This window comes from Anolis sagrei, chromosome 8, assembly GCF_037176765.1.
Source record: "Anolis sagrei isolate rAnoSag1 chromosome 8, rAnoSag1.mat, whole genome shotgun sequence".
Taxonomy (NCBI): domain Eukaryota; kingdom Metazoa; phylum Chordata; class Lepidosauria; order Squamata; family Dactyloidae; genus Anolis; species Anolis sagrei.
Genome location: NC_090028.1, coordinates 752,520 through 765,248, shown reverse-complemented (window position 1 = coordinate 765,248; position 12,729 = coordinate 752,520). Strand labels below are relative to the sequence as shown.

Sequence of the window (12,729 nt, the reverse complement as noted above, 5' to 3'; positions counted from 1 at the left end):
GTTCACCTGCAATCAAAGAGCATTCTGAACCCCACCAATGATGGAATTGAACTAATCTCGGCACCCAAAACTCCCATGACCAAGAGAAAATACTGGAAGGGTTTGGTAGGCACTGACCTTGAGTTTGGGAGTTGTAGTTCACCTATATCCAGAGAGCACTGTGGACTCTGGACCAAACTTGACACGAATTCTCAGTATGCTCAAATGTGAACACTGGTGGGGTTTGGGGGAAAATAGACCTTGACATTTGGGGGTTGTAGTTGCTGGGATTTATAGTTCACCTACAATCAAAGAGCATTTTGAACTCTACTAATGATGGAATTGAACTAATCTCAGCACCCAAAACTCCCATGACCAAGAGAAAATACTGGAAGGGTTTGGTAGGCATTGAGCTTGAGTTTGGGAGTTGTAGTTCACCTACATCCAGAGAGCAGTGTGGACTCAAACAATGATGGATCTGGACCAAACTTGGCATGAATTCTCAGTATGCCCAAATGTGAACGCTGGTGGAGTTTGGGGGAAAATAGACCTTGACATTTGGGGGTTGTAGTTGGTGGGATTTATAGTTTACCTACAATTAAAGAGCATTCTGAACCCCAGCAACGATGGAATTGAACTAATCTTGGCACCCAAAAGTCCCATGACCAACAGAAAATACTGGAAGGGTTTGGTAGGCATTGACCTTGAGTTTGGGTGTTGTAGTTCACCTACATCCAGAGAACACTGTGGACTCAAACAATGGTGGCTCTGGACCAAACTTGGCATGGATCTGCAATATGCCCAAATGTGAACACTGGTGGAGTTTGGGGGAAAATAGACTTTGACATTTGGGGGTTGTGGTTTCTGGGATTTATAGTTCACCTGCAATCAAAGAGCATTCTGAACCCCACCAATGATAGAAAGCCACAGTGTGACTGCAACTGTGCAAGTTGGCCCATGCCTGCTGTAGAAGGAGAAAAGAGAGCAACCTTGAAATGGATTGCTCTTCCAGCTGTATGATTCTGCGATCCTTTTTCCCGTCCGCAGATTGACGTTGTGGAACCCCGTAGCAAGGTGCTGAAATTCGGAGCGGTGCCTCCGGGACACACGGCGAAGAAGACGGCCACGATCGTGAACCACAGCGTGGTCTTTGTCAACTTCCAGCTCAACTTTGTGTCCTCCGTGCCGGAGCTGCATGAAGAAAAGGTGAGCCTTCCTCCTTCGTGGGTGGGGAGCTCTCCCTCGCTTCCTGCCCAGCTTTGCCACCCGCCCAGCCGTGGCTTCTGCCTGATCCACGCGCACGTCTTTGTGGCAGGTGCTCACCATGTCTCCTTCTGGAGAAATCAGCCTGAAGCCCAAAGGAGGCACCTGCCAGGTGGAGGTGACCTTCGCTCCCCGGACCCGCCTCCTGCCCTTCACGGAGGAGGTCCTCTTCGAGTGCCACGGGGTCCTGCGCACCCTCTTCGCCATCCAAGGCTGCAGCCACGGCATCCAAGTCAGCCTGGACCAGGACCACGTCCCCTTCGGAGCCGTGGTGCTGCGGAGCCAAGCCTCGCGGCGCATCGTGATGCAGAACACGGGGGACCTCGGAGTCGGGTAAGGAAAGAGGGGCTTCAGAGGGACCCCTCCCCATCACGCCTTTGCGTGCCTGGCACACAGGACGGGTCTGGGGGTGGCCTCGTGGAACCATTCCAAAATACATGCCCTCCTCCACACACGGCACAAAACAACACACTCATCCCTCCACATCCCCCCCACCACCACCACACAGTCCCCAATACAAAACCAGAGTTCAACAGAGCCACAGCTGTAGGATCCTTCAGTCTGGGTTGTTGTAGGTTTTTTCGGGCAATATGGCCATGGCTTAGAGGCATTCTCTCCTGACGTTTGGCCTGCATCTATGGCAAGCATCCTCAGAGGTAGTGAGGTCTGTCAGAACTAGGAAAAAGGGGTTTATATATCTGTGTAATGACCAGGGTGGGACAAAGGACTCTTGTCTGCTGGAGCTAGGTGTGAATGTTTCAACATAGCCACAGCTGTAGGATCCTTCAGTCTGGGTTGTTGTAGGTTTTTTCGGGCTGTATGGCCATGGCTTAGAGGCATTCTCTCCTGACGTTTCGCCTGCATCTATGGCAAGCATCCTCAGAGGGAGTGAGGTCTGTTGGAAATAGCAAAATGGGTTTATATATCTGTGGAATGATGACAAGAGTGGGACAAAGGACGCTTGTCTGTTGGATCTAGGTGTGAATGTTTCAACATAGCCACAGCTGTAGGATCCTTCAGTCTGGGTTGTTGTAGGTTTTTTCGGGCTGTATGGTCATGTTCTAGAGGCATTCTCTCCTGACGTTTCGCCTGCATCTATGGCAAGCATCGCCAGAGGTAGTGAGGTCTGTTGGAAATAGCAAAATGGGTTTATATATCTGTGGAATGACCAGGGTGGGGCAAAGGACTCTTGTCTGCTGGAGCTAGGTGTGAATGTTTCAACTGACCACCTTGATTAGCATTTGATGGCCTGGCAGTGCCTGGGGTAATCTTTTGTTGAGAGGTGATTAGATGTCCACAGATATATAAATAATAATAATAATAATAATAATAATAATAATAATAATAGTAATAGTAATAATAATAATGTATTGTCGAAGGCTTTCATGGCCGGAATCACTGGGTTGTTGTAGGATTTTTCGGGCTGTATGGCCATGTTCTAGAGGCATTTTCTCCTGACGTTTCGCCTGCATCTATGGCAAGCATCCTCAGAGGTAGCGAGGTCTGTCGGAACTAGGAAAAAGGGGTTTATATATCTGTGGAATGACCAGGATGGGACAAAGGACTCTTGTCTGCTGGAGCTAGGTGGGAATGTTTCAACTGACCACCTTGATTAGCATACATATATACACAGATATATAAACCCTTTTTCCTAGTTCCAACAGACCTCACTACCTCTGAGGATGCTTGCCATAGATGCAGGCGAAACGTCAGGAGAGAATGCCTCAAGACCATGGCCATACAGCCCAAAAAAACCTACAACAACCCAGTGATTCTGGCCATGAAAGCCTTCGACAATACATCCTTCAGTCTGTTTGTCCTTGTCTTTGTCACCTTGTACCGCCTGCTCCTGGTGGTGTAGTGGGTTAAACTGCTGAGCTGCTGAACTTGTTCATTGAAAGGTCACAGGAAAGTGGGGTGAGCTCCCACGGTTAGCCCCAGCTTCTACCAACCTAGCAATTTGAAAAAGAAATGTGAGTAGATCAATAGGTACCGCTCCGGCGGGAAGGTAACGACACTCCATGCAGTCACGCTGGCGACATGACCTTGGAGGGGTCTATGGACAACACCGGCTCTTCGGCTTAGAAATGGAGATGGTCTGACCTCACAACCTCTGAGGTTACCTGCCATAGATGCAGGCAAAATGTCAGGAGAGAATGCTTCTTGAACATGGCCATACAGCCCGAAAAACTTACAGCAACCCAGTGATTCTGGCCATGGAAGCCTTCGACAACACAATATTTGGAGGCTTTAATCTTCACAGTTGCAATATATACAAAACAGGTCCACTTTCTAAGGTCATATGGTGAGAGAGCACCATCTCCTGACTATTTGATGTAAATAGCAGGTAATTTCAGAAACATTTCATTTAAAAGCAAATTCCTGGGGAACTAAGTTATTAACAGAGTAATTATGACAGAATTGATGAGGAGATTGCCTTGATCAACTTTTATGTTAAAAACATATATAAAGTTATAGTTCATTTAAGAGATCTAAGAATTAAGAACAATTGAACATGTCGTCTGGGGATAAGGGGTAAAGTTAAAAAGTTATATAATTGAGCAGATGTTTGGGGTCATGATGGTCTTGCCAGAAAGATGTCTTTGGCAACTACATATCACAATTCCTGTTAATGATTGTATTGTGTAAATGTCAGAGTTGTTCTACGCATGTGTAAAACTAGCAATTTCATGCTATAAAAGCTGGACAAATGCGACGTCAGGTTGTGTTAGCCCTTGGAAGCTGAACACCCATGTTCCGGAATATGAAATAAACACCTGGAACGTTGCCAAGCTGTTTCTCAATCTTCTTCCTTCTCCAAAGATACCCTAATGAATACCTGGTAATGTATATGTTTCTGCAACAAACTTGGAAACAATCAGAGCCGTCAAATAGTCATAACCTGAAAACAGGCAGATACTCACACCGAGTCACACAGGAGAGAGAAAGATGGATTCTTTCAACCTCCTTATATAGGCACCTGAAGACAGATCGTCAGTAAGGGACAATGCAATAACCGTCACATAGTTATGACTCAGTGATGACCACACCCCCTTAGGTATTGTATCATGACATTCACAATCATACCCATGTTCATCCAATGTTATTTTTTTCCATGAATAGAAATGCGGTGCCCTTTCTACCTAACGCCCTCTTGTCCTTTGCCTTGGAAGGTTCAAGTGGGAGGCCAAGCGCTTCAAGCCCGACTTCTCCATCCGGCCCCTGGAGGGCTACATCTCGCCAGGGATGGACGTCTCCTTCGAAGTGACCTTCCACCCCTGCGAGCACAGCCCGGACATCTGCTACGAGAACCTGCCGTGCCACATCCAAGGCGGAGAACCCCTGAGGCTCACCCTGAGCGGCTGCTGTGTGGGGGTGCCCCCCGTCAAGGAGGTGATTTGTGTTGCACTCCAGGCCAGGAAAGCCCCCTCTGACTTTAAGCACCACACAGCTGAGTAGAAATGCAAGCAGTTGATTGAAGAGATATTAAAAACAGTAAAAAGCACTCCATAAAAATAGGTATATCCAATTAGTTAGAAAGATAAGTAGAACCAGATAGTCCAGGAAATTAGTCAATCGGAGTTCATGAAAAACAAATACTGAAACTTATTTATTTGTTTACAGCATTTTTACCCTGCCCTTCTCAACCCCCCTGGGGGGGGGGGGGCACTCAGAGCGGCTAACAAAGGCAGCAATTCAATGCCACAATCAATAACCGAATATAAAACCATAAATACATAGAGTTAAAACAATAGCAATTAATTATAACCAAATTATCATAACTTCCAAGGTAAAACCCCAAAACTTGAATCCTGAATTAAACAAGGCACTTAGTTCATGGATCTATCCAAGGCAAGGCTCCCCAGGATCTGGGAAGAAGTCTTGACTCAATTCCAACGTTGCTTCATCTGGCTACAGATTCTGTACTTGGCACTTTTATCCCCTTTTTGTTGTTGTTCATTCGTTCAGTCGTCTCCGACTCTTCGTGACCTCATGGACCAGCCCATGCCAGAGCTCCCTGTCAGCCGTCACCACCCCCAGCTCCTTCAAGGTCAGTCCAGTCCCTTCAAGGATGCCATCCATCCATCTTGCCCTTGGTCGGCCCCTCTTCCTTTTGCCTTCCACTTTCCCCAGCATAATTGTCTTCTCTAGGCTTTCCTGTCTCCTCATGATGTGGCCAAAGGACTTCCACTTTGTCTCTAGTCTCCTTCCCTCCAATGAGCAGCCGGGCTTTCTTTCCTGGAGGATGGACTGGTTGGATCTTCTCGCAGTCCAAGGCACTCTCAGCACTTTCCTCCAACACCACAGCTCAAAAGCATCGATCTTTCTTCGCTCAGCCTTCCCTAAGGTCCAGCTCTCACCTCCGTAGGTTACTACAGGGAATACCATGGCTTTGACTAGGTTGCCAGTGTGATGTCTCTACTCTTTACTATTTTATCGAGATTGGACATTGCTCTCCTCCCAAGAAGGAAGCGTCTTATCCCCTAATCTACTCTATATCCAAAGCGGCCAGGAACGGATTTAGTTTCAGCCTTGACTCTGTTATCAGTCTCTCTCTCAGTGTGGCAGAGCGCCTGAGAGCTTGGTTTGTTTGTCTGTGCTGACTGAAACCATTTCTCTTATCTACTGGTTCATTAATTTCTGCAGCTGGGCCGGGTGCCGAGCTATTCTCAGCCTCAAAGTCTTGGGAATTCTCTGGTAGCAATTCAGGCCCTCTTCCAAGGACCATCCCATCATCCCCAAACCCTTCAGGAACATTCTCATCAGAGAAGTCACTTTGAACAGGAATCCCATTGTCATTCTCTTTTCTAGAGCAGCGGTTCTCAACCTGGGGGTCGCGACCCCTTGGGGGGTCATTAGGCCATTTTGGGGGGGGGGGGTCGCAAAGCTGCCTTGGTTGGCCCCCTTCAAAATGGCTGCCATGCGGGCCACCTTTCTGCCCGGTCCACGCGCCTTTCCGAACTTGGAGGGGCGCATGGGCCAGGCGGAGGGCTGCCAGCACAGCCTTGCCGTTGAGGAGCCTTTTCTGCTTGGCTCTCGTCCCCTGAGCGGACGGCTCCCAGTATGGCCTGGCCATCCATGGAGTGCCATGGCTGCCTGGCACTCACCCCCTGCCGAGCTTAAGAGGGACAGAACCAGGAGGAGGGCTCCACATGGCCTGGCAGTCTGGGGAGCCTTTGCCACCAAGCCCTCACCCCCTGCCGAGCTCGGTCCAGATCCATTCATGTTTGGGTTCACAGTGCTCTCTGGATGGAGTTCAACTACAACTTCAAATCAAGGTAAATTTCCCCTAAAGACCTTCAGTATTTTTTGCTCAAATTTGGGCATATTGAGTATTTGTGCCAAGTTGGGTCCAAGTCATTGTAAATCATTTATGCAATGATTTACAATGAAAATACATCCTGCGTATCACATGTTTCCATTATGATTCGTAAGTGTTGCAAAATTACTGCTTTGAAATAGCAACGAAAATATGGTTGGGGGTCACCACAACACGAGGAACTTCATTTCGGGGTCACGGCATTAGCAAGGTTGAGAACCGCTGCTCTAGAGCAACCTCGTCATTAGAACCATCATTAGATACATGAACCTCATTGTCACTCCCAACATCCAGAGTACCCTGATCATTAGGCACAATCACAGGCTGAACTCCAACCATTTGCTTGGAACGGGAAACGGGAAGCGGTGCATCCAGGAGCTCTCCTGGTGGCAAGCCAGTAATGACCTTATATTACTCTTTGCCTGCTTTGGGCTTGGAAGGTGAAGTTCTGGGGTTTGGAAGGAAATGGGAAACCGGGAAGCTAAGCTGTCTTGGTATCCAAACATTTCCCCCCAATGTTTATAATGAACATTTTTGACAACAAGGAACATGCAAATAGAAAGCTGACCGCACTTATGAATACGTAAACACAGACTTAAATGGCAATTACCTAACAAACATACATTTCTACTTTAACTATAACTCTAAAACTTCCATCATATGCATAAATTAATTGTAAACATAGAATCATAAAATCATAGTGTTGGAAGAGACCTTGTGGGCTATCATCGAGTCCAACCCCTTTCTGCCAAGAAACAGGAAAATTGCATTCAAAGCACCCCGACAGATGGCCATCCAGCCTGTTTAAAAGCCTCCAAAAAAAAACAGCCTCCACCACACTCTGGGGCAGAGAGTTCCACTGCTGAACAGTTCTCACAGTTAGGTTCTTCCTAATGATGGGGAGATATTGGAAAAATAGATATTTATTTATGCATAAATTGTATGAACTAAAATGTATAGAAAAATCAGGTTCTCTCTGTGAAAGAAAGCCAGCAGGACAGAGAAGGACTGTTGAAAGGGGGAGGAGAAGGGGGACCTGTTATCTATACATTCCACAGAGACTGGTGCAATATAGTGTCTTCCTTCTATAAGGAGCCTATCCTGCTCCCTCCTGACCGGTCAAAGTAGGCCCCTTGATTGAGGAATGTAAGGTGTAAGCTGTATGCTACTCTCTGAAAAAAATATGGATACATGTCTTTTGACATTTCTATGATGCTTAAAGTGACGCAGTGATGACATTTCATATGTAGAAGCATGTTTCTTTGTTTGCCTGCATTTGTAGAGGTAGAAAAGGCACAGCCAACGCCTTTATCCTCGCTCTGGTTGCTTTTGGACACAGCTCCACTCCAGGGTCCCAGCTGGAAATAAAGCCGGACTTTTCTTTCTCCAGAAAGGATCTCTCTTGATGTTATCTCTCCTCTCATGCTGCTACACTAATGTTCAGGTGGAATCTCCTTTCTTTCCTATAGCTTGAAGCCATTGTTCCATTGCATCCTAGTTTTCGGGGCAGCAGAAAGGAAGCTTGCTCCCTCCTCCTCCCTAGGACTTCCTCTCACGTATTTATCCACGGCCCTCATCATGTCTCCTTTCAGCCTTCTCTTCTTCAGGCTAAACATACCCAGATCTTTAAGCCACTACTCATGGGGCTTGTTCTCCAGACCCTTGATCATTTTAGTCGCCCTCCTCTGGACACATTCCACCTTAGGGTCAATATCTCTCTTGAATTGTGGTGCCCAGAATTGGACACAATATTCCAGGTAACGTGGTCTAACCAAGGCAGAATAGAGCATGGGGAGCAGGACTTCCCTGGACCTAGACACTAGACTCCTACTGATGCAGACCAACATCCCATTGGCTTTTTTTGCCACCATATCACATTGTTGACTCATGGATTTCCAGCTTCCTTTTTGTTGGTTTTTGACATTTTTTCTCCCTCTTTGTACCCTATAGTTTTAACAGTTACAAGCAAATATCCCAACTTTTTATGTTTCCAGACCTGGCCATAAAGTCTTTCCCTTTCCCTCCATCTTCACTGTCCAGTCAGCTCTAGCCAGTGTTTCTTCCCTCCATTTTGAGCAGTGTCTCACCCAATTTCCAATGAAGGTTTGGGACATGGTCCATCCTTCACCCCTGAACGACAACCGTCCTGAGGCAGGATTGCACTCCCTGCTCTTTCTGGAGGTGAACCGAGGGTCTCTTTGCTTGCAGGTGGTGCACTTCATCTGCCAGGTGCGGGGAAAGCACACGCAGACCATCATGCTTTCCAACAAGACCAACCAGCCCTGGACCCTGCATCCCATCATCGAGGGAGAGCAGTGGAAGGGGCCCGAGTTCATTCGGGTGGAAGCCCACCAGCAGAACAAGCCCTATGAGATCACCTACAGGCCCCTGGCCATGAACGCCGAGAACAAGAAGGATCAGGTAGGCCGGCAGCAGCCAGGTGAGAGGAAACATGGTGGAGCTGCAGGTGTTAATGTCATGGGAGTGGGGGGGGGGGGATCCCAGAAATGCAAGGGATCTGCCAGGGAAAAGGGCTTGGGGGCCTCTTTCCACAAAGCTTTGTCCTTGGGACCTTGTAGCAAAAGCAGTCAAGGGATAAAATGCAAAGTCTGACCAAATCACATCAATGAGACTTCAAGGGAGTCCCATCAGTGAACTATAATTCAAGTTAATTGTCAGGACCCAGAAGCCTTAAACAATGCCAGACACAAAATAAAGGTTCAAACACAGCTTTATTGCATACAAATGGACCATAAATGCACTTAACTTCAGTGCTAAGGGTCTCAGGAGTGATTTGGCATCAAAAAGAAGTCGTTACAAGAAACAAAAATATAATCCGGATTATAATGCTGCCTTATAATCCGGGTTAAACAAAAACTGAAGCAAACTGCTTGAAAATCGAAATGGTATCAAAACACAGTCACAGAAGCAGGAAAAACGTGGTTTCAAAACTAAGAAATGTTTCAGTCACAAAGATATTGAAGTTCAAAGTCCAGAAAAGCCAAAAGCGTAGTCAAACCGGTCCGTGGTCAATCCGTTGGTAAACAAGGCTGGAATGCTGGAATCACGAGGAAACAGGAGTACAGGAACACACAAAACTTTAGCCCAGGACCCAAGGTTGAAAGTTGGCAGCACAAAGAATTATGTCCTATAAAGACACTTTGCCTTCTGCGACTTGTAGTCCAAACTGAACCCCCTTTTATCTCAAAGTTCTTCCTCAGAGCTTGATGAGCTCCCCACCCTCTCGTCATCACTATCAGCTGCTCCCAAACCTGCAGCTGAATGCCCATCCCTCCACCTCTGCCAATGATTGTCAGGGTTCAGATCCTGCCAAGAGACCCCTGGCTGCCAATCCCCAGTGAACCCCTCAAATTCCTCACTTGAGGTGGGTTGGTTACAGATGTCCCTTATGTGTTGCACACGGGTCCAATCTAATTCCTTCCCTTCTTCCATATCACTCCCAGACCCAGAACTCCTTTCAAACCCAAGGAAATCTTCATCCTCTGTTGGTGCACAAAGTATTTCCCAAATACGCTTCCTTTGTAATTCCCCCTCAGACTCTGGCTCGCGAGCAGCCCATTTTACACCTCTGCTTACTTCCCCACCCGCCATCTCACAATTGTAGAAGCTTGGAAACGTGTCAGTATCACTTGGAGCCATAATGACGCTGCTGTTCTCCCTCCGACTCCAAAGTAGACCCGTTCTCCCTGCTACCAGGAGTAGCAACTCGACCAACACGCTGAACTACAACATTAATCCTCCAAATAAAGTCTAAAAATGAACAAAATCCTCATAACAGGTCTACTTTGGGAGATCTTCCAGATCTGGGACCCTTCCATTCCCATCCTTAGTTTGATCTTCTGGGACTGGTAGACTTGTTCTAGGAAAGCATCCCAACGAAAGGAATCCAAGTGCTTGGAGTAAGCATGCACACCCAGGTGAAGAAGTTGTGGCAGGAAAGAATTTCACTCTCTTTGTTGCATCTGCTTTCCAGAACTCTTAAAGTAGATTTATTTTCATGACATGGTCCACTGTAGTTCATGGGTGGACTGAGGGCGGCACCAAGTCCAGCGGGACAAGTGACGTGAGGCCAGCTCTAACAACCCATCCTCCTTTTGGCAGGGCTCCATCTTCTTCCCGCTCCCTGATGGGACGGGGCTGCTCTACAACTTGCAAGGCACGACCGAACCGCCTAAATCCGCTGGGAACATCATGAGAGAAGTCCCGTGCAAAACGTCCTACACGGAATTGCTCCCCGTCTCCAACTGGCTGAGCAAGCCGCAAAGGTAAGAACAAGGAGAAGGGCCTTAGACTGGAGGGAGTGGGCAGCCCTCCTTGCTCCCCCTCCACTCCAACTGCCCTGGTCATTGGTCAAGGGCAATGGCTTCTTGCTTGCTCTTGCTGTCACGTTGCCAGGACTCTGCCTTATTTAGGCAGAGATGAACCAAACTCCCAGTTTTACCAAACAGTTTAATTAAAACAGCACTTACTTACTTGCTGGCTGTTTCAATAGACCAATAATACGCCACCCTTCTCCCCCCAAAGGGGGACTGTCACGTTGCCAGGGCTCTACCTTATTTAGGCAGAGATGAACCAAACTCCCAGATTTATCAAACAGTTTAATTAAAACAGCACTTACTTGCTGGCTGTTTCAATAGACCAATAATACGCCACCCTTCTCCCCCCCAAAGGGGGACTGTCACGTTGCCAGGGCTCTACCTTATTTAGGCAGAGATGAACCAAACTCCCAGTTTTATCAAACAGTTTAATTAAAACAGCACTTACTTGCTGGCTGTTTCAATAGACCAATAATACGCCACCCTTCTCCCCCCAAAGGGGGACTGTCACGTTGCCAGGGCTCTACCTTATTTAGGCAGAGATGAACCAAACTCCCAGTTTTATCAAACAGTTTAATTAAAACAGCACTTACTTGCTGGTTGTTTCAATAGACCAATAATACGCCACCCTTCTCCCTCCAAAGGGGGACTGTCACGTTGCCAGGGCTCTACCTTATTTAGGCAGAGATGAACCAAACTCCCAGTTTTATCAAACAGTTTAATTAAAACAGCACTTACTTGCTGGCTGTTTCAATAGACCAATAATACGCCACCCTTCTCCCCCCAAAGGGGGACTGTCACGTTGCCAGGGCTCTACCTTATTTAGGCAGAGATGAACCAAACTCCCAGTTTTATCAAACAGTTTAATTAAAACAGCACTTACTTGCTGGCTGTTTCAATAGACCAAAAGATAAAAGATACTGTTAAATTGTTTAATTTGTTTCTGTGTTAACTGTTTTTAAGTACCTTGTTGATGCCGCATTGAATTTTTGCCTTGATTGTTCGCCTTGTTTTTGCTTGTTGTAAACCGCTATGAGTCGCCTTAGGGCTGAGAATGGCGGTATACAAATGAAGTAAAATAAATAAATAAATAATAAATAAATAAAACATAAAGATAGCACTCAGCCACAGAATAAACAAAAACTGATAGCAAAAGCTACACTGTAGTCAAAGGGTCCAGTCCTGTGGTCAAACGCTGAGAGTTCAATAAACGAAGTCCAGGGATCAAGAGTCTATACCGTAGTCAAAAGCCATTTTCTGAAGATGCCTGCCATAGATGCAGGCGAAACGTCAGGAGAGAATACTTCTAGAACAGCCCAAAAAGCCCATAACAACCCAAAGTGAGTTTCCTTCCTCTTCAGTTGTGAAACATACTGTTTTGGTTAAAATCAATCAATCAATAAGAGAGAGAAAGAGAGAATGGAGTGTCTTCTAAGTGTGGGATTGTTAGCCGCCTTGAGTCCCCACGGAGAGAAAAAGCAGGGTAATAATAATAATAATAATAATAATAACTACTAGCTGAACCCGCCACATGTTGCTGTGGCCAACCTTCACTCCTTCTTTCCTTCCTTCCTTCTCTACCTCTTTCCTTTTTCCCTTTTCTCTCGTTTCTTTCTTCTCTACCTCTTTCCTTCCATTTTTGGTTTTTGCTTCCATCTGTCCTTCTTTCTTTACTTCCCTCCCTCTTTCTCTCCTTCTTTTCCTCCCTTACCTTCCTTCTCTTATTTTCTTTCCTTCTCTCCTTCCTTCCTTCCTTCTCTACTTTCCTTTGCTTTTTGCTTCCATCCTCCCTTTTCTTTCTTTCTTTCCTTCCCGCCCTCTTTCTCCTTT

At 46.6% G+C, this 12,729-nt stretch overlaps 1 protein-coding gene across 1 annotated transcript in view; it reads left to right on the top strand.

Annotated features, from left to right (window-relative positions):
• HYDIN (HYDIN axonemal central pair apparatus protein) overlaps positions 1-12,729 on the top strand; it is a 226,597-nt gene that overhangs the window by 206,605 nt on the left and 7,263 nt on the right. Inside the window, exons 77-81 of the mRNA XM_067470916.1 lie at positions 1,027-1,185; positions 1,295-1,575; positions 4,416-4,635; positions 8,771-8,983; positions 10,685-10,848. Of these exons, the coding sequence (XP_067327017.1) occupies positions 1,027-1,185; positions 1,295-1,575; positions 4,416-4,635; positions 8,771-8,983; positions 10,685-10,848 (1,037 nt within the window). The remainder of the gene's footprint in view (positions 1-1,026; positions 1,186-1,294; positions 1,576-4,415; positions 4,636-8,770; positions 8,984-10,684; positions 10,849-12,729) is intronic.